At 49.0% G+C, this 25,118-nt stretch overlaps 1 protein-coding gene across 1 annotated transcript; it reads left to right on the top strand.

Annotated features, from left to right (window-relative positions):
- Window positions 1-6,523: 6,523 nt before the first annotated feature.
- On the top strand, window positions 6,524-7,049 carry LOC128836097 (60S ribosomal protein L26-like). Its single transcript, XM_054026118.1, has one exon. The coding sequence runs from the start codon at window positions 6,549-6,551 to the stop codon at window positions 7,047-7,049; it is 501 nt and encodes a 166-aa protein (XP_053882093.1). The 5' UTR covers window positions 6,524-6,548.
- Window positions 7,050-25,118: the final 18,069 nt, after the last annotated feature.

The following is a 25,118-nucleotide window of genomic DNA, read 5'->3' as shown; positions in this document are numbered from 1 at the left end:
AAAAGTGCAGAGCATGTAGGAAGGAGGTTATCCTGGAGATGTGTATGTCAGCTTCCAAGTTATTCAGAATTAAACTAAATTAACCACTCCATCAAGTTATTGCAATATTTCTCTTGGAATCTCCCCTAGTATGCGCCTCAGCTCCGTTTTTTGTGTTCTTCTGCTAACTTTTTAATCAAGGTCCCTCTGCCACTTTCCAGAATTCACAGTTTAGTCAATAGCAAGTACCAACCAAGCTGCAACCAATAGCACATCACTTGAGTGTGATACGCAGAGGATGCCAACTGAAACAAAGATGTAATTTGACAAGACATCTATCAGGCAAAAAGGAGTAACATTTTGGTTAGCATGGGTTTCACATACTGAATTTTGACCTTCTGTTAGTGTCACATTGAATTAAATGTATGAAACTAGTTTTCTAATTGCTTCTTGCTTGGCATGTTCTCTTGTGATCTTTACGGCAAACTTTGTGTAAAAGTGTCAGGATCAAAAGTAAAGTTAACTAATTCAAACTTTGTGTTTGCCCCTCCTTAAGGGTGGGATACCATCAATATTGATTACTGTGAAAAGAGAAATTCTCACATAAGCATGTTGATCAGTGTGGTGCTCACTGCTCTCCCTTCAGCATATCACCCGGATGAGAAATAATCTAGAAAAAACAGACAGGACTGAGAGGATTTAATGACAGCTTGCTTCTGTCTGGGTGTACCAATACAACTGTAAACTGAATCTGCTTAGAAGGAGCACCAAATCCTCTGGCCTGTTGACATAATGCTGCTATTTTGGCTTGTAATTTGGATTTCTACGTATCATCTCTAGTTTTAGTTGTAGACCCCCCCAGATCTGTGACCTAATCTGGCCTTCCAGTATAGATTATATCCAAGCATGATGGGATCACATTGGTCAGTGTAATGTAGGGCTCCAACGAACCTCGAGAGGCCATCTAGTCCAGCTCTCTGTGCTGAGGCAGGACAAAGTGTACATAGACCATCCCTGACAGGTGTTTCATAGAATCATAGAATATCAGAGTTGGAAGGGACCTCAGGAGGTCATCTAGTCCAACCCCCTGCTCAAAGCAGGACCAACCCCAACTAAATCATCCCAGCCAGGGCTTTGTCAAGCCAGGCCTTAAAAACCTCTAAGGATGGAGATTCCACCACTTCCCTAGGTAACCCATTCCAGTGCTTCACCACCTTCCTAGTGAAATAGTTTTTCCTAATATACAACCTAGATGCCATCACTACAACTTGAGACCATTGCTCCTTGTTCTGTCATCTGCCGCCACTGAGAACAGCCGAGCTCCATCCTCTTTTGAACCCCCCTTCAGGTAGTTGAAGGTTGCTATCAAATCCCCCCCTCACTCTTCTCTTCTGCAGAGTAAATAAGCCCAGTTCCCTCAGCCTCTCCTCGTAAGTCATGTGCCCCAGCCCCCTAATCATTTTCCTTGCCCTCCACTGGGCTTTCTCTCTAATTTGTCCACATCCTTTCTATAGTGGGAAGCACAAAACTGGACGCAATACTCCAGATGTGGCCTCACCAGTGCCGAATAGAGGGGAATAATCACTTCCCTCAATCTGCAAGCAGTGCTTCTACTAATGCAGCCCAATATGCCGTTAGCCTTCTCAGCAACAAGGGCACACTGCTGACTCATATCCAGTGTCTCATATTTGTCTAATCTATTCTTAAAAACTTCCAGTGACAGGGATTCCACAACCTCATTTGGAAACCTATTCCACTGCTTAGCTATCCTTACAGTGAGAAAGATTTTCCTAATATCTAGATAAATCTCCCTTGCTGCAGATTAAGCCCATTACTTCTTGTCCTACCATCTGCGGACATGGAAAACAATTGATCACCATTCTCTTTATAACAGCCCTTAACATATTTGAAGACTGTTATCAGGTCCTCCCTCAGTCTTCTTTTCTTAAGACTAAACATCCCCGTTTTTAAACCTTTCCTCGTGGTCAGGTTCTCTAATGTTTTATCATTTTTGTTGCTCTCTTTGGACTTTCTCCAACTGGTCCACAACTGTCCTAAAGTGAGGCACCCGAAACTGGACACAGAACTCTAGCAGAGGGCTCGCCAGGGCTGAGTAGAGTGAGACAATTACCGTCCTTGTCTTACATTCACCACGCCTGTTAATACACCCCAGAATGATATTAGCCTTTGTAGCAACTGCATTACATTGTTGTGTCATGCTGTTTGTCAGCCCCTATAGCCCCCAGATCCTTTTCTACAGTGCTCCTACTGGGGGTTAGGGGATTGACTCAAATTCTAGAGCCCTTGTTTAGCATGCAAGTGGTAATGGAACAAATGCCTGTATTCTCTAGCACAGTGGTTCTCAACCAATGGTACATGTACCCCTGGGCGTACGCAGAGGTCTTCTAGGGGGTACATCATCTCATCTAAATATTTGCCTAGTTTTACAATACAGACAATGACTGGGTTTATACTGCTCTATATACTATACACTGAAATGTAAGTGCAATATTTATATTCCAATTGATTTATTTTATAATTATATGGTAAAAATGAGAACATAAACAATTTTTCAGTACTAGTGTGCTGTGACACATTTCTATTTTTATGTCTGATTGTGTAAGCAAATAGTTTTTAAATGAGGTGAAACTTGTGGGTACACAAGCCAAATCAGACTTCTGAAAGGGGCATAGCTGTCTGGAAAGGTTGAGACCCACTGCTCTAGCAGAACAGTGTCAGGGTGGGGTGTCAGCCTTTGGCTCTTTCTGTTTAGAAGGCACTGTCAGCCAGGAGGCTGAACAGCACCAGTGGCCCTTTTCCCCACTTGGCTTCCCCAGAAGTGAGCCATGGTGGGGTGGAAAGCTGTTTGGCCTTGGACCTCATCTGCCTCACAGCAGCGAACAGTGGACATTGGCCAATGGTCTGGGAAATTAGCTCAAGTGGTAGAGCAAATGCCTTGCCTTACATGTGAGCATAGGTGCCAACTCCATGGGTGCTCCAGGGCTGGAGCACCCAGGGAAAAAAATTAGCGGGTGCTTAGCACCCACTGGCAGGCAGCTCCCCCCACCCCCAGCTCCTCCTGCCAACCAACTCCTCCACCTCCCTCCCAGTGCCTCCTGCCTGCCACAGTCAGCTGATTCACAGCATGTAGGAGGCTCTGGGAGGAGCGGGGTCGGGGCATGCTATGGGGAGGGGGCAGAACTGGGCGGGAAGAGGCAGGAAAGAGGTGGGATGGGATGAGGACAGGGGGAAGGGGTGGGCGTGGGGTCTGGAGTGGAGTGGGGGGTTCAGAACCCCCCGGGCCCGGAGGAAGCCGGTGCCTATGCATGTGACTAATAGCAGGAGCAATGGCCTCCCTGCAAGGTGACCAGCCCACATCCTTCCTTCCTTTTATCATAGAATCATAGAATATCAGGGTTGGAAGGGACCTCAGGAGGTCATCTAGTCCAACCCCCTGCTCAAAGCAGGACCAATCCCCAGACAGATATTTACCCCAGTACCCTAAATGCCCCCCCCCGAGGATTGAACTCACAACCCTAGGGTTTAGCAGGCCAATGCCCCTATCCCCACAGTACGCAGGCAAAAGAGCAAAAACCATCCTCTCAAGGCCCACAGCCACCAAATGGCCAGCATAGACATCAAAAACTGTTAAACATATCTGCAATCAACTCTAAGAAGCACATAATTCTCAGAATCTAGGGGGTACTTCATCCCAATGATAACAGCTTAAAGATCCAATGTTTGCTCTAAATTGCATTCAAGTATAGTTCACAGGCTCCATACGCTAAGGAGGAGTGAACCAGTTGAGAAAAATCACTATCTGAACAAAAGTTCAGATTCTGAATCAAACGTAAGCCTTTGTTTGAAATTTGTAGTACAGCCCCCACTTGTTTCTCCAACAAGCACTTCCCCTTAATAAAAAAGAAAACAAACAAACAAACAAAAACACCTACCTTGGGATTTTTCAAAGCAGCCAATTTCTACTGGGCAGGTGATCTTCATATTTTCTCCTTGGGGCATGACTACACTTGCAGATATAGAGCCCTGTGAGTTAAACCAGCCCTCGGAGACCGCAGCAGGGAAAGCGCTGCCATGTGTTCACACTGCCAGCTACAAGCGCAGTGGCGTGGCCACATTTGCGGCACTTGCAGCGGCATTGGGAGCGGTGCATTATGGGCAGCTATCCCACAGAGCACCTCTTCCCATTCTGGCGCTGTGGCTTGTGGGAAGGTGCAGGGCATCCTGGGTCCTGTCCCAGTGCCCCGTGATGCATCGCTTCACATCCCAGCAATCCCTGTGCTTCCATCCACATTTGGCGCCATCTTTCAATGATTTTTGTACTGCACATTTTGTCTTCCCTTTCAGTCTGCGGGAATGGATCCTGAACTTGTGAGGAATATGCTGTTGGGTTTCACCAGCACATCACAAATTGCAGTCGAGTTACTCCTTAAGCTACAAACTGACAGTGAGGAGTCCGATGATGATGTCAACTCACATAATGCATACGACACAAGATTGCTTGTGGCATTCACGGACATGCTGACCACAGTGGAACGCCACTTTTGGGCTCGGGAAATAAGCACTGAGTGGTGGGATCACATCATCATGCAAGTCTGGGATGACGAGCAGTGGCTGCAGAGCTTTCGGATGAGGAAAGCCACTTTCATGAGACTGTGTGCTGAGCTCGCCCCCACCCTGTGACGCAAGGATATGAGATTGAGGGCTGACCCACTGGTGGAGAAGCAGGGGTGGCTATTGCAATCTGGAAGCTGCCAACTCCAGACAGCTACTGATCAGTCGCTAACCAGTTTGGAGTGGGAAAGTCGACTGTTGGAATCGTGTTGATGCAAGTTTGCAGAGTCATTAATCGCATCCTGCTCAGATGAACCATGACTCTGGGCAACGTGCGTGACATTGTGGCTGGCTTTGCACAAATGGGTTTCCCTAACTGCAGAGGGGCGATAGGTGGGACGCATATTCCACTTCTGGCACCAGACCACATAGCCGCCAAGTACATAAATTGAAAGGGGTATTTCTCTATGGTTCTCCAGGCGCTTGTGGATCACCGTGGGCATTTCATTGACATTAATGCAGGCTGGCCCAGAAAGATGCATGATGCATGCATCTTTTGGAACACTGGCCTGTTCAGGAAGCTGCAAGCCAGGACTTTCTTCCCAGAGCAGAAGATCACCGTAGGGGAAGACGAAATGCCCATTGTGATCCTTGGAGACCCCGCTTACCCTTTAATGCTGTGGCTCATGAAACCCTACACAGGGAGCCTTGACAGCAACAAGGAGCAGTTCAACAACAGGCTGAGTCAGTGCAGAATGATTGTTGAGTGTGTTTTTGGCCGTTTAAAGAGCCACTGGCATTGTCTGTATGGGAAGCTGGACCTGGCTGATGACAACATCCCCACAGTTATAGCCAGGTGCTGCACCCTCCATAACATTTGTAAAGGGAAGGGTGAAAGCTTCACTCAGGCATGGACCTCGGAGGTTAAACACCTGGAGGCTGAATTTGAACAGCCAGAGACCAGGGCTATTAGAGGGGCCCAGTGCGGGGCTGTAAGGATTTGGGATGCCTTGATGGAGCAATTTGATGCTGAAAGTCACCAGTAATGTTTGGTGCCCTGCATGGGAGTGAAGTGTAGTGTTTCCAGTGCTAGTAGGCATCTGTGTTTGCTACGTATGATGCACTGACTTGCAGTGCCTGTTGCTTTCGTGGGCTACAATATCTTTTACTTAATGCAATAAAGAATGTTTTCAAAGCCAAAAAATTCATTTATTGAAAAGAAACACAGCTGCTTGGGAAACAAAAAGGGCATGACACATCTGTGCTGTGTTGGAGGAGGGAAGGGGGCAGGGTGGGGAACGGGACAATCACAGATTTGCCTATGTCCTGTTATCATGCTCAGCCTTCCTCTCTGGAGTGCCGTGCAATGAGTGCTGCACTTCAGGCTGGCTAAAATGCATGGTGATGGGGGGTGAATGCAGTGAGTAAAGGTTGTAGTTTGCAGGGCTGGGTGGTGAAGCTACAGGTGTTGGAGGCAGCTGGTGGCAATAAGAAACCAGATGTTGAGGGAAGTGAGTTGGCGGTGACATGGGGGCACAAGGGAAAGAGTTTTGGGACAAGGGCTGCAGGGGAGGGGGGGCGCGGATGTGCTCCATCTGCATTGCTACGAGCACCTGTATCAAGCACCATGATGCTTAGCTTGGAGCTCCATGATGCTTAGCAGCCACTCCGTGCTTTGGTGCCGGCGATCCACATTCTGCTGGTGGAGCCTCCTTTCAGTCTCCTGCCACTCCTGCACTTTTTGATTTTCATTAAGGGACTGCTGCATGAAGTCATGCAGCAGGTCCTCTTTGCTTCTTTGCAGACGCTTCCTGATTCTTTGGAGTCTTTCGGCCATTGATAACAAGGACAGCTGGGATCTCAAGGTTGCATCTGTAAAGCCAAAATGCAACATTCCTCCTCAGCACCCTCGCTCCTGCTTTCCTCCTCCTGCCTTGTTGAATCCTGTGCTGCTACAGCCTCTGAAGCGGCCATAGTGGAGCCAGCAGTGGGCCAAAATGAAGTTCAATCCTTTTGTGACCTCGGACCGCAGCAAGAACCGCAAGAGGCACTTCAATGCACCCTCTCACATTCGCAGGAAGATCATGTCTTCTCCTCTTTCCAAGGAGCTAAGGCAGAAATACAATGTCCGCTCTATGCCTATCCGAAAAGATGATGAAGTCCAGGTTGTCCGGGGACATTATAAAGGCCAGCAAATCGGCAAGGTAGTCCAGGTATACAGAAAAAAATACGTCATCTACATTGAACGCGTACAGCGTGAGAAGGCCAACGGCACAACAGTCCATGTTGGAATCCATCCTAGCAAGGTGGTGATCACTAGGCTAAAATTGGACAAGGATCGCAAAAAGATCTTGGAATGCAAAGCAAAGTCTCGCCAGGTTGGCAAGGAGAAGGGCAAATACAAGGAAGAAACCATTGAAAAGATGCATGAAGTGTCCATGGTGGTCTTCGGCGTGGAGATGTGGTCGCCCCCCAGTATCGTGTCCAGCTCTTTGTAGAAACGGCAGATCATGGGGACAGCACCAGAGTGGTGGTTTGCCTCCCATGCTTTGCGGTAGGCATTCCGCAGCTCCTTCACTTTAACCCTTCACTGCACTGCGTCCCGGTCATGGCCCCTTTCCATTATGTCCCTTGATATCTGCCCGAAGGTATCGTAATTCCTACAGCTTGAGCGCAGCTGGGACTGGACAGCTTCTTCCCTCCAAACACTGATTAGGTCCAGAACCTCACCATTGCTCCATACTGGGGATCGCCTGGCACATGGAGGCATGGTCACCTGGAAAGATGCACTGAGAGCACTCCATGCCTTGCTAAGCAAACAGGAAGGGGAATTTCAAAATTCCCAGAAAATTTAAAGGGATCTGACAGTTGGTCACCTGAAGTCAGGGCAGTAGAGTTCAAAGTGATGACCAGAGTGCCTAGAACAAGCATTGTGGGACACTTCTGGAGGCCGATCAGGGCGTCCACACCAGCACTGTGGCACTCCAGCTGGGGTGCAGCAAGCATTATTCTTCTCGTGGAGGTGGATTACCAGGGGCGCTCCAGCTGCGGAGTCCGGGTGCTCTACGTGCCTTGCCAGTGTGGACACCTCAGGAGTTAGGGCAACTAGGGCTGACTTAATGCGCCCTAACTTGCAAGTGTAGCCAAGCCCTGGGTCAAAAATGGGAGTACTGCATCCTGGGGCACATCTGGGTCTGGGAAGCCAAACTCTTGAATGAATGAGCCTGAAAAAGCTTGAAAGACAGAAAACTAGAAATGAGACCACTTCCATGGGAAAACGCCACAGGGCAATTAGGCCTTGTCAAAATAATAGAAAAGGGAGCTGAGCATGTTTGGGAGGTTAAAGTGAAGGAGCTTGGATTCAGCTGTGTCGAAAGCTGGATGGAAGTGTGAATGATTCACTTTAGCTTCTCTTTGAAAAGAGACGGAGGAAGAGGTGAGACAGATGGATGTTTTCCAGGCTAGTGATAGCCCAACATTTTGGATGGATGTGGTTATCAGTATCTGCAGTGCATTAGCTTCCCTCTGGCAAACTCCAGTTGTTAACTAGAGTTGCATAATCTATATTAGTTTTATAGGCGAGAGTAGCCTGTGAGCAACATAGGGATTCCTTCATCTTAAAGATCAACCTTTTGTGCATAAATATGCAGATTTTCAACCCAGAGTCTGTTGTGCGCTCCTCCCGACAGCTCTTCACCTGGGAGGAGATCGGGCTCCGCACGGGCCGGGGGCACCCGCAGCAGGAGCGGTGGCTGGTGATCCACAGGAAGGTCTATGACATCAGCCAGTTCTACCGGCGGCACCCAAGGGGCGCCAGTCATCAGTCACTATGCAGGGCATGCTACAACGGTGAGATCTAGGGGTGGGGGGAAATCCAGATTATCAGCCACTTTGCAGGGCAGGCTGTCATATTGAGAACTGGCAGTGGAGGGAAGAAGGAAGAGCACTTGGGTCCCTGCTGTTAACCTTGTCCCATGTTGAAAATGATCCGTATCCACAGTCTTTGTTCTCTGTTTTTTTAGCCAGTTTCTAAATCAATGACTAGACTTCACCTCTCACTCTGTAACAAGTCAGTTTCCTTACTGCCCACTTGTGCAGGATTTAGTCAAAGGCCTTCTGAAAATGCAGATGAATTATATCAAAGTGGCTCTGATTTATCCACTATTTTGTTGAGAGGCTGAATGTTTCCCAGTCGATTGAAGAGGCACAACCATGCTCATGTGTCCTAATAAAACCAGCATGTACATATGAACTTTATTTATTGAGAGAAGGCGGGGAGCCCCAGGCCTTTTAAAGTGCCGCCGGAGCCCTGCCACCACTGGGGTAGCGGCGGCAGGGCTCGGGCAGGGATTTAAAGGGCCTGGAGCTCTGGCCGCCACGGGGATCCCCAGGCCCTTTAAAGTGCCGCCGGAGCTCCAGCAGCCGGGCTTGGGCGGGGATTTAAAGGGCCCAGTGCTCCTGCCACTGTAGCGGTGGCAGGGCTCTGGCGGCGCTTTAAAGGGCCTGGGGCTCCCCACAATGGCAGGAGCACTGGGCCTTTTAAATCCCCACCAGAGCCCTGTTGCCCCAGGGTAGCGGCGGCAGGGCTCCCGCGGTGATTTAATTCGCCCCAGCCTCTGCAGCTGGTAGTTCTGGGGTGATTTAAATATTGAAAGGTCCCGCCTCTTCCAGTTGAGGCCATGCCTCTTCCGGTTAAGGCCACGTCCCCGCTCAGGACTCCGGCGTACCCGTAAGTCCTTTAAGTTACTTTCACCCCTAGCTTCAGTCCTCTTTCCACCCTCCCTTCCCCTGATCCCCGGTGCCCCCTCCTCCTTCCCCATGGGACTAAAGTCTGGGTTACGAATTGCGGGGAGGGGCCTCTGGGAATTAATCTTTCAGGTGACATTGTAAATAAAAAGCGGGTAGCATTATCTCCCGTAAATGTAAATAAACTTGTCTTAGTGTTTGGCTGCACAAGAAGTAGGACTGAGTGGACTTGTAAGCCGTAAAGTTTTACATTTTTGTTACATAATTGCACTCAAAAACAAAACAAAATCTACATTTGTAAGTTGCGCTTTCACAATAAAGAGATTGCACCATAGTACTTGTATGAGATGAATTGAAAAATACTAATTCTTTTATCATTTTACAGTGCAAATATTTGTAATAAAAATAATATAAAGTGAGCACTGTACACTTTGTATTCTGTGTTGTAATTGAAATAAATATATTTGAAAATGTAGAAAAACATCCAAAATATTAAATGAATTTCAATTGGTAGTATATTGTTTAATAGTGCGAATAAAACTGCAATTAATTTTTTTAATCAAGGTTAATTTTCTTTAGTTAATTGCACGAGTTAATTGCGATTAATTGACAGCCCTAGTAAAAACAAAGTGTCTATTATGTAAGGCTTCAAAGAAGCTGTGCTACCTACATCTTAGGCATGCTGGGAAAGAGTTGGTGGGTACATGGACTTGTGCTTTAAAATCTTACTTCTTCCTGTGAGGCATGCAGACTTTGGCCTGGTCTACACTATGACTTTAATTCGGATTTAGCAGCGTTAAATCGAATTAACCCTGCACCCGTCCACACAATGAAGCCATTTATTTCGAAATAAAGGGCTCTTAAAATCGATTTCTGTACTCCACCCCGACGAGCGGAGTAGCGCCAAAATCGATATTGTCATTTCGAATTAGGGTTAGTGTGGCCACAATTCGATGGTATTGGCCTCCGGGAGTCATCCCACAGTGCACCATTGTGACCGCTCTGGACAGCAATCTGAACTTGGATGCACTGGCCAGGTAGACAGGAAAAACCCCGCGAATATTTGAATTTTATTTCCTGTTTGCCCAGCGTGGAGAGCACAGGTGACCACAGAAAGCTCATGCAGGTAACCATGCAGGCTGATAATCGAAAAAGAGCACCAGCATGGACCGTACAAGAGGTACTGGATCTGATCGCTGTATGGGGAGAGGATTCAGTGCTAGCAGAACTTCGTTCTAAAAGACGAAATGCCAAAACTTTTGAAAAAATCTCCAAGGGCATGATGGAGAGAGGCCTCAATAGGGACTCAGAGCAGTGTCACGTGAAAGTCAAGGAGCTCAGACAAGCCTATCAGAAAACAAAGGAGGCAAACGGTCACTCTGGGTCAGAGCCGCAGACATGCCGCTTCTACGCTGAGCTGCATGCAATTCTAGGGGGGCTGCCACCACTACCCCACCTCTGACCGTGGATTCCGAGGCGGGGGTAATCTCATCAGCCACACCTGAGGATTCTGCGGACGGGGAAGAGGAGGAGGAGGAGGACGACGAGCTTGCGGAGAGCACACAGCACTCCATTCTCCCCAACAGCCAGGATCTTTTTCTCAGCCTGACTGAAGTACCCTCCCAACCCTCCCAAGCCAGTATCCAAGACCATGACCCCATGGAAGGGACCTCAAGTGAGTTTACCTTTTAAAATATAAAACATGGTTTAAAAGCAAGCATTTTTTAATGATTAATTTGCCCTGAGGACTTGGGATGCATTCGCGGCCAGTACAGCTACTGGAAAAGTCTGTTAACGTATCTGGGAATGGAGCGGAAATCCTCCAGGGACATCTCCATGAAGCTCTCCTGGAGGTACTCCAAAAGCCTTTGCAGAAGGTTTCTGGGCAGTGCAGCCTTATTCCGTCCTCCATGGTAGGACACTTGACCACGCCATGCTAGTAGCAAGTAATCTGGTATCATTGCATGACAAAGCCTGGCAGCGTATGGTCCCGGTGTTTGCTGGCATTCAAGCAACATCCATTCTTTATCTCGCTGTGTAATCCTCAGGAGAGTGATATCGCTCATGGTAACCTAGTTGAAATACGGGAATTTAATTAAGGGGACAGAGGTGGCCATTCCTACTGGGATGTTTGCCTGTGGCTGAAAAGAAATCCTTCCCTGCAGTTAGCCAAGCACGGGGGGGGGGGGGGGGAGGGGATGGGGGAGAGGGAGAATTGGCGCTGAGCTTTTCGCCTTTGGCTAGCAGGGATCTTCCCTGATACCAGCCACGTGGTGGGGGGAGGGGTACAGCGATCATCCCAGATAATTCATGGCGGGGGGGGGGTGTTAGTTTGGTTTCTGCAGGGATCTTCCCTGATACCAGCCACACGGTGGGGGGAGGGATAAAACGATCATCCCAGAGAATTGGATGGGGGGGGTTAGTTTGTTTTCTGCTGCTGAAGGTTAACAGGAAAACTGCAGCACTCAACGGGCTTTGCTTGGTATGTGGGAAAGGAGGGCGCAGAAGCCGAAAGACAATGGCTTACCATGGCCGCCTGCAAGCCGAATTCTGTTGCCTGGACCTGCGTCTGTGATCTCTAACACCAAAGCCACAGGCAGTCAATATTAAGATGGAAAATGCGACCTTGTACTGAAATCACATGTGCTATGTAATGTGAATAGTGTTGTTCACTGTTAAAGAGTATAAGCATTGTTCTGTAAAATGTATCTTTTAAAAAACTTCTCTCCTTTTTTCCATCCCTCCAGCAGCTGCAAATTTTTCAAGCCTCCCTCCTCCATCCTGAAGGCTATCTCAGATAAGGCGTCCAAGAAAGAGGACGCGAGATGATATGTTCTCGGAAATAATGGAATGCACCCGAAATGAAAGAGCACATTTGAATGAGTGGAAGGACATGGTATCTAAGTACAGGAAAGATGCCAGTGAACGTGATGTCATGAGGGACGCTCGAGATGAGAAGTGGCAGGCTGCAACGCTGGGGCTGCTGCGTGAGCAAACGGACATGCTCCAGAGTCTGGTAGAGCTTCAGGAACGGCAGCAGGATAACAGAGTGCCGCTGCAGCCACTGTATAACCTCCCTCCCCTATCACCATGTTCCATAGCCTCCTCACCCAGACGTGTAAGAACGCGGGGGGGGGAAGGCTCTGTGCACCCTCCCAGTCCACCCCAGTGGACAGCCCAACCAAAAGGCTGTCATTATATTGAATTTTTTCAGTGGCCTTTTACTTCCCTCCTATCCTCCTCCCAAACCCCACCCGGGCTACCTTATCGGTTCTCTCCCTATGTTTATAATCAATTAATAAAGAATACATGATTTTTAAATGATAGTGACTTTATTTCCTTTAAAAGCAAGCTGTGATTTAAGGGGGGAGGGTGGTTTGCTTACAGGGAATGAGTCAATCAAGGGGGCGGGTTTTCAACAAACAGAACTTTCACACCGTAGCCTGGCCAGTCATGAAACTGGTTTTCAAAGCTTCTCTGATGCGCAGCGCTTCCTGGTGTGATCTTCTAATCGCTCTGGTGTCTGGCTGCGCATAATCAGCAGCCTGGCGATTTGCCTCAGCCTCCCACCCCACCATAAAGGTCTCCCCCTTACTCTCACAGAGATTGTGGAGCATACAGCAAGCAGCAATAACAATGTGGATATTGGTTTGGCTGAGGTCTGAGCGAGTCAGTAACGATCACCAGCAACCTTTTAAACGGCCAAATGCACATTCTACTACCATTCTGCACTTGCTCAGCCTGTAGTTGAACAACTCCTGACTCCTGTCCAGGCTGCCTGTGTATGGCTTCATGAGCCATGGCATTAAGGGGTAGGCTGGGTCCCCAAGGATAACTATAGGCATTTCAACATTCCCAACGGTTATTTTCTGGTCGGGGAAGTAAGTCCCTTGCTGCAGCTGTTTAAACAGAGTAGTGTTCCTGAAGACATGAGCGCCATGAACCCTTCCCGGCCAGCCCGCGTTGATGTTGGTAAAACGTCCCTTGTGATCCACAAGTGCTTGCAGCACCATTGAAAAGTACCCCTTGCGGTTTATGTACTGGGTACCCTAGTGCTCCGGTGCCAAGATAGGGATATGGGTTCCATGTATCGCCCCACCACAGTTAGGGAATCCCATTGCACCAAAGCCATCCACTATGACCTGCACATTTCCCAGAGTCACTACCTTTCGTAGCAGCAGCTCAGTGATTGCTTTGGCTACTTGGATCACAGCAGCCCCCACAGTAGATTTGCCCACTCCAAATTGATTCCCAACTGATCGGTAGCTGTCTGGCGTTGCAAGCTTCCACAGGGCTATCACCACTCGCTTCTCAACTGTGAGGGCTGCTCTCATCTTGGTATTCTGGCGCTTCAGGGCAGGGGAAAGCAAGTCACAAAGTTCCATGAAAGTGCCCTTACGCATGCGAAAGTTTTGCAGCCACTGGGAATTGTCCCACACCTGCAACACTATGCGGTCCCACCAGTCTGTGCTTGTTTTCCGGGCCCAGAATCGGCATTCCATGGCTATAACCTGCCCCATTAACAGCATGATCTCCAAAGCACCAGGGCCCGTGGTTTGATAGAATTCCATGTCCATGTTCTCATCACTCTCGCCGCTGCGTTGCCGTAGTCTACTCCTCGCCACCTGGTTTTTCTGGTCGTGGCTCAGCATAAACTGCACGAGAACGCACGAGGAGTTTACAATGTTCACGACTGCTGTCTTGAGCTGAGCGGGCTCCATGCTTGCCGTGGTATGGAGTCTGCACTGTTCACCCAGGAAAAAAGGAGCGAAATGGTTGTCTGCCGTTGCTTTCATGGAGGGAGGGGTGAGGCTGTATCCAGAACCACCTGTGACAATGTTTTTTGTCCCATCAGGCACTGGGATCTCAACCCAGAATTCCAATGGGCGGGGGAGACTGCAGGAACTATGGGATAGCTAAGGGATAGCTCCCCACAGTGCAACGCTCCGGAAATCGATGCTAGCCCCGGTACATGGACGCACACCACTGAATTAATGTGCTTAGTGTGGCCGCATACATTCGACTTTATACAATCTGTTTCCAAAATTTGAATTATATAAATTCTTCTGAAGAGCCACATGTGGCTCCAGAGCCACAGGTTGGCCACCCCTGATCTAGTATATCACCCTGTGCTGAGGCAGGTTTAAATATAACTAGATAATCCATGACAAGTGCTTTTCTAATCTGTTTTTAATCATCTCCAACTATGTGGATTCCACAGCATCTCTTGGTAAGCTGTTCCAGTGCTTAACTATCCTTTACAGTTAGACATTGTTTTTCTAATATGTAACCTGAATCTCCCTTCCTGCTAACTAAGCTGATTACTTCTTATTTCAGCTTTGGTGCACATGGAGAACAATTGATCGCTGTCTCTTTTTGAATAACCTTTTACATATTTGAGGATTCTTATCATGTCCGTGCGACAGAATGTACCCCTATATCCACACCCTACATACTATTGTAATAATCTTTGTACGAAGTATGCCTTGTGAGTTATCATTTGAAAACTCATAATTTGCTGGCCATTAATCTCCTGACAAAATATGTGGGAAACATTGTACATGAAGTTATAGGATTCCACTATATAGTGTTCTTAACATGTGTTCCAAACTGAGGTTGGCAAACAGGCTTGTCTCAAACAAAGGAATATGTGATCTGCTTAATTTGCATGTAGGCAGTAAACAGAGTTATCAAGCAGGAAGGGAAACAAAAAAAGCTCCAAGAGGTGAGGGAAAAGCAGCAGGGAACATCCTTCCCTATAGACTCTTTGTCTCCTGAATCTCAACTGGAAATGTTGTCCAAGGAACAACACTATGAAAGGGAAAGACAAAACTGCCCAAGGCACCCCTCATCTCTCTCTCTCAATTCACTGCATCAGTAGGGACAAAGGAAGCAGCCACTAAACTGGAGAAGGGGTCCTGACCTAAGAAGTTTGGTCAGTAAGGTTTCTGAGAGCATATAGTGAGAAAATTTTGCTTTGAATTTAACATAATTTGATAAATTAGGCACCAGTTGCATTTCATCTTTATGTTTTCTTATAACTATTTTAAACTTTTGTCTCATTACTTTTACTCACTTAAAATCTCTCTTTGTAGTTAATAAACTGGTTTTACTGTTTTAGCTAATCCAGTGTGTTTAAATTGAAGTGTCTGTGAAACTCCATTTGATGTAACAAGATGTGTGCCTATTATCTCTAATAAAGTAATACTGAACCTTGCATAAACTTCTATTGTCCATGAGAGGGTTGGGCAGTACAGTGCATACATTTCGGGGGGAAATCTAGAACGTGGAAGGAGTTGAGAGTTGCCCTGCAGTATAACCAAGGCTGGTAAGAGCCAAGTTGTGACTGACTGGCTGCCGCACACACAGAGACATAGCTGGGAGTGACCTGCATGCTGGAGACAGTTTGTGAGCAGTGCAGACTGCAGATTACAGTAGCAAAGCATTTTAAAGGGCACCCCAGGTTAGAGGTGATGCAGCTACTCATTAATCTGCATTGTACCCTTGCATGTCACACCTTGCACCCTTCAGCCTTCTTCTCTAAGCTAAAGACAAATACGGTGCTGCAATGTAGATCTCTGGTCAGCTCAGCATCACCCTTGAATCCTTGAGGGACTGGCGCACTTCACCCATCCTGTTGCTGAAGAGCTTCATTTCCTCAAAAATCACCTGTTCCTCCTAGGGAATACTGGATTCCTGCAACCAAGAAGCATATGGTATTGTAACACCAATGGCTGTGGACCTGCTGCCTACGTCCAACATGTGCATTGCCACCTATAGTACTGCCTTTTCTACCATCTTGCCTTCTCTGATGGTCTTCCCACATTCCTGTGGGAGTTTAGATGGGAACTATAAACCCCTTCCATGTTGAAACACTGTATTTAGCCAAAAGGGCCTTGTAGTTTGTGATACAAAGTTGGAGGGAGGAAGATGAATATGTCTTATGCCTAAAAAGGTTCATTTTCTTGGAGTCCTTATCTTTCAGCATACCCTTGATGGTCACGGTCTTTTCTTGCACCACAGACACAACCAGAGACCCTGGGACTGGATGAGTGTAAAAGTGTTTGAATCCTTTGGGCAGTGTAAGTGTTTGGACTCACCCCTGCAGCGCCTCCTGCTGGTTGTCCTCGGGAATTAGCTCGTTTCCAGCCTTGGAGTGCCCTCTGCAGGCCGGTGTCCCGCAAACGCTTGGCCCCCCTGTCCCTCCCGGACCCGGTGCCCTGTTGTCTGGGGTGTTGCCCCCTAGCAGTAACCCCTCACAATTCTGGGTCTCCCCACCCAGGAGAACCCCCACCCACCAGGGCCGGCTTTAGGCCGATTCAGCCGATTCGGCTGAATTGGGCCCCGCACTGCAGCTGTCCACCCCGCCCCCAGCTCACTTCCCCGGCCCCTCCTCCCCTCCCCTGAACGCTCCGCCCCCTCCCCTGCTTCGCGGGAAGTCTGAAAAGAAGCAGGGGCGGGCCGGCAGCACAAGGTAAGCTGGGGTGGTGGGGGGGGGGCGCGAGAAGGGCCCCGGGGAGGCGCGGCCCGTTCCCGCAGGCCCCAGCGGCTCTGGCCCGGCCCGGTCCCCGCAGCGCGGCCCCCGCAGTGTGGCTCGGGTCCCCCCCACCGCAGCGCGGCTCGGGTCCCGTCCCCCCCCCCCCCCCTGCAGCGCGGCTCGGGTCCCGTTCCCCCCCCCCCCCTGCAGCGCGGCTCGGGTCCCGTTCCCCCCCCCCCCTGCAGCGCGGCTCGGGTCTCTCCCCCTCCCCCCCGTCCCGCGGCGCGGCTCGGGTCTCCTCCCCCCCACGTCACGTCACGTCCCGCGGCGCGGCTCGGGTCTCTCCCCCCCCCCCGTCCCGTGGCGCGGCTCGGGTCTCTCCCCACCCCCCGTCCCGTCCCATGGCGCAGCTCGGGTCCCCCCCCCGCGGCACGGCTCGGGTCTCCCCCCCGGTCCCCCGTCCCCCCCACGGCGCGGGTCTCCCCCCCGTTCCCCGTCCCCCCCGCGGCGCGGCTCGGGTCTCCCCCCGTCCCCCCCGCGGCGCGGCTCGATTCCTGGGGGCGGGGCTTGCTGCAAGGAATCGGGCCCCGCTCTTGCTAAAGCCGGCCCTGCCACCCACTATCCCCACTTCACCTCAGTCTTGGCTATTGCCCAGTCTCCATCTAGCCCCTGTTCACTGGGGCAGACTGCAGTATCAGCCACTCATCACAGGCAAAGGGGTTCGGACTTGCTGCCTCTGCCTACCTATGGGCTGCCCCCTGCAATCCAGTACCTAATAGGCCTTACCAGGCCTGCAGCCTGGGGCTTTCCTAGGCCGGAACTCCCCGGCTCCCTTGGCCTTTCCCCAGCCCTGCTCCTCTCCAGATGCTTGGTTAAGCTCCCTGCAGCCATGCCCTTCTCTCTCTCAATGCAGAGAGAGACTATCTGCTTGAGCTCCTGGCTCAAGCCTTTATAGGGCCAGCTGGGCCCTGATTGGGGCGTGGCCCTAGCTGAGCCTGCTTCCTCCCAGTCAGCCCAGGCATCTTGCCCTTCCACAGCCCTCCTCCAGGGCTGTTTTAAACCCCTCAGGGCAGAAGCGGGTAACCACCCCGCTACAGGCAGCGTTTGATAAATATTTTTCTAATTATTTCAACATTGCGGGAAGCAAGGCTGGAGTGCCCAGAATGCTTCTGCTGCTTCCAGAAACCCTAGTTAATCAGGAGAGCAATTAATGATGGCCAAGGAGCAGAGGATGTTCAAGAGCTTATGTGTGTTCTCTTGGATCACCATTGTCTTGGTGTTGAAAGTTTCAGATATTCTTGTAAACAAGTCCTGGAAGGCTTTGAAGTCATTGACAGCAGGTGTTGGGGCTGATGTGAATGCCTGGTCAGGTGAAAATGAAGATTCTTTTGGTATCTCCAAAATCTTCCTTGCCTGCTTATGGAGGTATATAGGAGGGTGGGCCCCAGTAAAGCCCAGAAAAAGCAAGAATGTGTGTTTTGAGGATACTGGCCAGGCTGTGCTGGACTAGCCCATTGCCATCTGTGTAGCAGTACACTGTACAGAGCATCTCTGGAACTCCCTGTAGCATGCCTTGCTATCCTGAGGGGACAAAGCTCACTACTCCATATAGGACAGAAGGAGCAGCTAGGAGATGGTGATAAGAAGTGTATCTGTGGTGCCATTAGATGTTGTCCCGATACCAGGGGTGCCCATCGTGAGTCCAGTCTTGATGCTGAAGTGAGAGGAGTTGGCTGTTCTGCTGTCAATATGTATCTCACTAACCAGATGGGCTTGCTTATAAGTGCCTGGGTCAGTATCAGTATGGGTCTCAGCACTTGAGTTGGTATCAGATGTGTCTTCTGGGCCTTCATCCCAATCCTCACTTCATCGCAGCACTTGATGTCAATGTAGCCTTGGATGGTTTGTCTCTGGAGCTGCACTTTGAGTCCTCCTTACAAGATGATCCCACAGAACACCAAGAGCTGTGCATTTGATTGGTGCAGGTCTGCCCCTTGGCACCTTTCAAAGCAGAAGGCACAACATCAGATCTGCCTGCCCTGATGTCATCACCTTCCAATGTTGAGGGTGCCGGTACCAATGCAGTTGGTATCGAGGATCCCAGTGCCACTGCTGTGGATTTTAATGACTTTCATTTGTCCTCTTCTCCTTGCTCAAACTCAGGATGCCTGCCTGTGGGGACACTTCCGTGAATTAGTCATCTCAACTCCATCTTAGTGGTTCCTACCTCTTCAAGATCAGATGTGACTTTCATCGATTTCCCAACGAAATGTAATTTGTGTCTCACATCTCCAGATTGCTGGGTGTAGGATGAGGAGAGGCAGATTGAGCATTTGTTGGGATACGTCCTTCAATGACGCAGAACAGAGATCTGCCACACCTATCAATCAGAGACATAAAACCGTTGTACTATGATAGGGATTAAACCTCACCCTGCCATACAGGAAGTTGTACAAGGGGTTGTTGATTTTGGATGGGTTTTTATTTTTATTTTTTTAATCTGATTAGGCAAAAAAGGGTTAAATTAAGGCAGAATTTCACAGAATTCAGTAAACACTGAAATATGAGTTTACTAACCAATAGCAGGTCAGACTCTGTCCAAGTTCTGTCTCGCTGTCATAGGCAGTGAGAGGGAATGGAGGGAAGGTCACAATTTTTCCACCCTTTATGCTGTCACATGGTAGCACAAGGAAGCATGAGTAACTCCGTCAGACGCTGCTACTCAGAACAAATTCAAAGTTCAAGAACATAAGGCACATGTGCACCTACCGTGGGATCCATATTTACACATACTTGAAGAATTAGTAGTTGCCTGAGTGCAAGTGACCATGATCTAATCACATTCATTATGTACAGATTATAGGCCCAGTAATCTATGGATTTGGCCAATTTTATGAAGCTGAATATAACATTTCCTGGGAGGAAATTTAAACAAAACAAAACAATATGAATAATAAGCAGAAGTTGTTATAGAAATGTGTTACTCTATGCACAAAATCCCACAATTTCCACATTCGTGAAAGAAGGCTTCGTCAGTTTTAAAGATCATCCTGGTTAAGAAAAAAAGTGAATGCACCACTAAAAAATAAGAAAAATATGTAATAAATGGGAAAAGGGTGGTGTTCAGAGCAAAATCTATAAATTAGCAGTTATTAAATAGACAATTGATAAGGTAAATTAAAGGTATCAGCTAACAAAAATCTATGGCCAGTCGGCTTAAGGACAAAAAGCAGGAATTTTAAAAATATCTCAGGAACAAAAGAAATCTTAGCAACAGTATAGCTGCATTACCAGACAGGGATGTTAAAATTGTCAATAACGATGCTGAAAAGGCCAAATTGTATTTCTGTTCTGTATTTGGAAAGAAGACCATGAGGTATTCACATCTTACTGTGATGAAAAACAAACATTCTATTGCAACAGTAAATACAAAGGATGATAAACTGCAGCTGACCCCTCTTTTTTGGTAGTATCAGTGATTAGATGATGTGATTAATAATATCTCTATGCTCTCCTCATTCCCTCTTCCAGCAATGCTCCCTTTCCTGATTCCCATCTACTTCCAATACTCTTCATTACACAAGATAGTCCAGAGAACAGACTGGATGGTAAGTGCTGCCTAATCAGGACTGTGGATATACAAAGAACCCTGAAGGACACAGGAACACAGTGTTTATGATTGAGGTGTATTAAATATGATATGATTGAGGTCTATAAAATCATGACTGACATAGAGAAAGTAGATAAGGAAGTGTTGTTTACTACTTCTCATAACACAAAAACTAGGGGTCATCAAATGAAATTAATAGGCAGCAGGTTTAAAACAAATAAAAGGAAGTATTTCTTCACACAACGCACAGTCAACCTGTGGAACTCCTTGCCAGAGGATGTTGTCAAGGCCAAGACCATAACTGGGTTCAAAAAGAACTAGATACATTCATGGAGGATAGGTCCATCAATGGCTATTAGCCAGAATGAGCAGGAATGGTGTCCCTAGCCTCTGTTTGCCAGAAGCTGGAACTGAGTGACAGGGGATGGATCACTTGATGATTACCTGTTCTGTTCATTCCCTCTGGGGCACCTGGCACTGGCCACTGTTGGAAGACAGGATACTGGGCTAGATGGACCCTTGGTCTGACACAGTAGGGCCATTCTTAAGTTCTTATGTTCACCTGATTTGTGAGTTTGGTCTAAAAGTATTTATGAATAGTGGTACTATCCTGAGAATGCCACTGCATTCCAGGACTCCTGCCTGAGCTACTCTTGGGCCTACGCCTGGAGTTTCCAAGATTTATTGTTTGGGCCTGAGTGACCTCACTATCTCAGGTAAACAATGACTCGTGTGTAAATCCAGGTTTCATTGTCTCCATGACAATAATGCAATTGTCCCCTGTTTTCTGGTCATCATGTCCATAGACCACACACACCATAACCTTAACTCTGACCCCCTAATGATGCCAACCATCTAGGACCACCTTTACCAAACTACTCCCTCCAAACACCCAGACTATTATACCAAACATCCACAGTTAGCAGTGTTGAGAGGGAGGAGAGCAGAAGTGAGGCTCCAGCATACCATCGTGTGTTTGGTGAGGGAAGTTTGGTGAAGAGGTTGCTGGAAGACTGGCATCCCGAGTGGGGCAGAATGAAACTTGTATGCTATGGGGTGCAATAGTTCTCAGGGGCATGCAGAAGCAGAGGGCAAGCAGGGGCATGTGCTCCCCAATAATCATCAGGGGCATAGAACTCATCCAGCCCCATGACCATGGTGGTGGCGGGCGTAGGGTGGGAGAGCAAGATCCTCCCAGCCACGGGGAGAAGAGAGCGAGGTCCTGCTGGGGCAGCAGGGGGGAAGGGACGAGCAAGCTCCTGCCAGGGCCCGGGGGCAAGGAGGGAAGAACAGCAAGCTCCTCCTGCGTCTGGGGGCACGTAACGTGCCCCCCCAAAAGCGGTTGAAGTTAAATTTCCGCACACATCTCTGGTAGTTGTGATAGAGGCCAGTCGTGTGCTGATAAACACCTATTTACTGATAGGTGACTTAACTTTTTGTTTCCTTGCTTTTGTGATTTTGTTTCAGGAATATTGATTGCACAGCAGCGTTAACTGTTTCATAACAACATCTTTGGGATATTAATTACTATTTGTGGAGTGGTTTGAAGATGTGTATTATTAAATAATGATACGGGGAAGCGGCATGATTTGTTCTTCTTCTTCATCTCCTCTCTGGCAGGACCTGGTCTGGATGCTGAGCTTCTACATCTGTTTCTTTTTCATTTATGAGCCCCTACTGGGGGTGAAGAGTCTCCTGGGTTCTATCTGCTGCTCAGGTATCATTCACTGATCCCACAACTCCCTTTGGCTGTGCCGTCTGCTCAGCCTTGCTCTGTCTGTCCCTTTCTCTACTTTTCTCTCCCTTCTGTCTCTTTGGCCCTTCACCCCATCTAGCCCCACACCCTCTCATTTTTTCTAGTTGCTTCCTTTTCCTGTACCCAGTCAGATCTCTCTCTAACACAAGCGCAAACACACTGTTGTCTGGGAGACTAGAATTAGACTCCACATTGTTCAAGGGACAGCCTGCCCTCTGACTGCTGTGCTGTGAGACAGCATAGAAGTTGCAATCACTGTAACAAATGCTTTCAAGCAAATTTTTGAGTAGTAAATCTGTCAAGTAGGTGTGATACCCGGCACGATGGCAGGGAACTGCACAGGAGAACAATGGCACTACTGAAGAGGAAGTCTGCGCTCACCTGCTACCAGTTGCTGTGACCAGGACAATAGGAAGCATTCAAAGGAAGGAGCGAGATGTTTTCATGATAAAGTATGTTCTGTTCATGACAAAAATAGCTTGGTTTTAAGCTCCTCCAGAAGGCCCACAGCTGTTTGGATGCTGGTGGTAAATCACCAGCTCCCAACTGCAAGGCAAGAGACCAGCAGGACAAAATATTTGTTTTGAAGAGTAACTTTCAATGTGCAAATTGGGCACATGCCTATTCTGTGTCTCCTCCTACCCTCATCCTCCCTGCTTGTTTGATGCATCATCTTGTGTTTTGTCCTCAGTTAGACTGTACGCTCTTAAGCGCAGGGATTGTCACTTGTGTGTTTGTGCAGAACTTAGTACAATGGGCCCTGACCTGACTCAGATAATACATGGTTTCTCTTTGTGCCATCCCTTTTACTGACCGTTGGCTGACAGGAGCATGCAAATCTTTTGCCGGAGTCTGACTGTTTGGGCAGACGTTTTATTCAATATTTGCTGTCTTGGGTCCATGGGATTGTCACTTACCTGTGTTGTAGTGTTCAGGTAGATCTATAGATGTATTAGCAGCTTGGGCAGGCACAGGATCAGTGACTGCCTTGTGTGTGTTTGTCTCCACAGTGTTCTGGAGAGTATCTGGTTTGTTTGGGTGATGCAAGTGAACCACATCCCAATTAACATTGATTACGATAAGAACCTGAACTCCAGGCAAAGGCACAGGGAGTATTTGTGACGCCTAGGGTTGGGGGCAAGCAAGAAACTCATGGCTGCGGCAGGGAGGGATATACAATGGCTTGGAGATAAAGGAGGGGGATGTGACTTTGAGTGATCACCCAGACCTCTCTCACCACCCACCTTGTAAATTTGGATGCCTTAATGCTAATGTAAGGGGACTGTTGGCTTCTTACTAAAAAGTGAGGAGGGGGTTGGTTGGCCATCTCCCAGTACCAAAAGAAAGGGGAAGGGCCGATGGGAAACCAGGACCCTGATACGGACAGTCCCCAGGGCAATGGGGAGAGGCCAATGCTCCAGGTCAGCCTGATTAACAGGGCAGGCAAGCTAATGAGGGAGTCAGGAGGCCGGGGGTCCTGTCCTCCATGTGAGCTGGAGCTGCCTGGGCCAAGCTAAGGAGAGAGCAGGACCTCAGGCTGAGCTGAGGAGCAGTCTGAGCAGAGCAGACAGAGCTGTGCCGGCTACAGCCAGAGAGGCCAGAGAAGCAGCCCAGAGAGCTGCGCTGGGAACAGAGCTGCAGCAGCCAGATCCAGAGGGCCCAGATGAGCAGCCCAGAGAGCTGAGCTGGAGGCACAGCAGCAGCAGCGCTGAGGCAGAGTGGAGCCGGAGCTGGGGCTGGAGCTGGAGCAGTCCGGAACCAGGTGCAGTGAGCAGCTAGGGAGAGCGAGGGGGGACCCTGGGCAGAGGGCCCAGTTCAGGGAGGCGCCCCCAGCCAAGAGATCTTGCAGGCCAGATTGGAGGGGCATCATAACCCTGACGAGGGGGCCAATGCTGGAAGAAGGGTCCTGCCCCTGAAGGCGTGTGGCCACTGCCAGAGCAAGTGTCTGACCCGCAGCGTCCCTGCACCACTGCCGGGGCCGGGGCAGGAGCCCTGGGATGTGTGAGAAACAGACTGTGAACTTCCCTTATGTTCCAGAGACACTGGTTGTGATGTCCCGAGGCCCCAGAGTGGGGTGATGTGTTTTTCTTTAACCTTTCCCATTTTTCTTTATTTTTTAAAAATTGATTGCTGTTTAATACATTGTATTTGCTTGAACTATATGTAATGATCAGTGGGTCAGGGAAGCGTCCAGAGAATACCCCTCAGTGGGGACACCCTAGCCCCTGTCCTAAGTGACCACAACAAGGTTGGGTGTCAAGCCCCCCAGGAATCCTGGGCCCAGTCTCGTCGAGGTTATGAGGACTCTGCCACACAGGCGTGTGGAAGGGGAGATCAGGCAGGCCTGCAGGTAAATTACGGAGTGGGAGTGATGTCTCAGATCTTTTCGCTAGCCAATTCCACTAGAGTAGTGTATAAGCTTACACTAGACAGGTGTGGCTCAGAGCCCTGCACCAGTGGCCAGCCCACAAGCATAAAGGTCTCACCCTGGTTTCCAGCAGCCTAATTATTCCTTGCAGGTGACCCCAAAAGCCCTTGTGGTCCCAAGTCTCCCCAAACCCATCGTACCCTGCGTTCTTAACTACCAGACACTCAAACTTTCCCCCTCCCGTTTGTCACTCCCAAAAGTATGAAAACAGCCCCCATTCAGGGGTGGCGGAAGCTTCCTAACAGTGCGGGGGGGGGGGGGTCACTGTTGCCCAAACCATGGCACCACCCCTTTCCCCCTGAGGCCCCATGCCCTTTTGTCACCCCTTTCCCCTCCCCCGAGGCCCCACTCTGCCTCTTCCCTCCCCACAACCCTGCCTCTGGGCCCCATCCCGTTCTGTTGCGCCTGCCCCCAGTTATTAGTTCACTTTGGCACAAACTTAATAGTTTGCTGACTTGAGACTTGCTTGGGGTAACTGTAACCGTTCTGCCCATCAGAGTTGGCAGCAACACGGGCCGGGTTCAGCATCTAGGGGTTCTGTTTCAATAAC

Source organism: Malaclemys terrapin, chromosome 4 (assembly GCF_027887155.1).
Source record: "Malaclemys terrapin pileata isolate rMalTer1 chromosome 4, rMalTer1.hap1, whole genome shotgun sequence".
Lineage (NCBI taxonomy): Eukaryota > Metazoa > Chordata > Testudines > Emydidae > Malaclemys > Malaclemys terrapin.
Note: the sequence above shows the minus strand (reverse complement) of the source record. Positions and strands in the feature narration are given on the sequence as shown.

Excerpts from the sequence above, each read along its gene's own strand:
- LOC128836097 (XM_054026118.1), top strand. The coding sequence starts at position 6,549 with ATGAAGTTCAATCCTTTTGTGACCTCGGACCGCAGCAAGAACCGCAAG.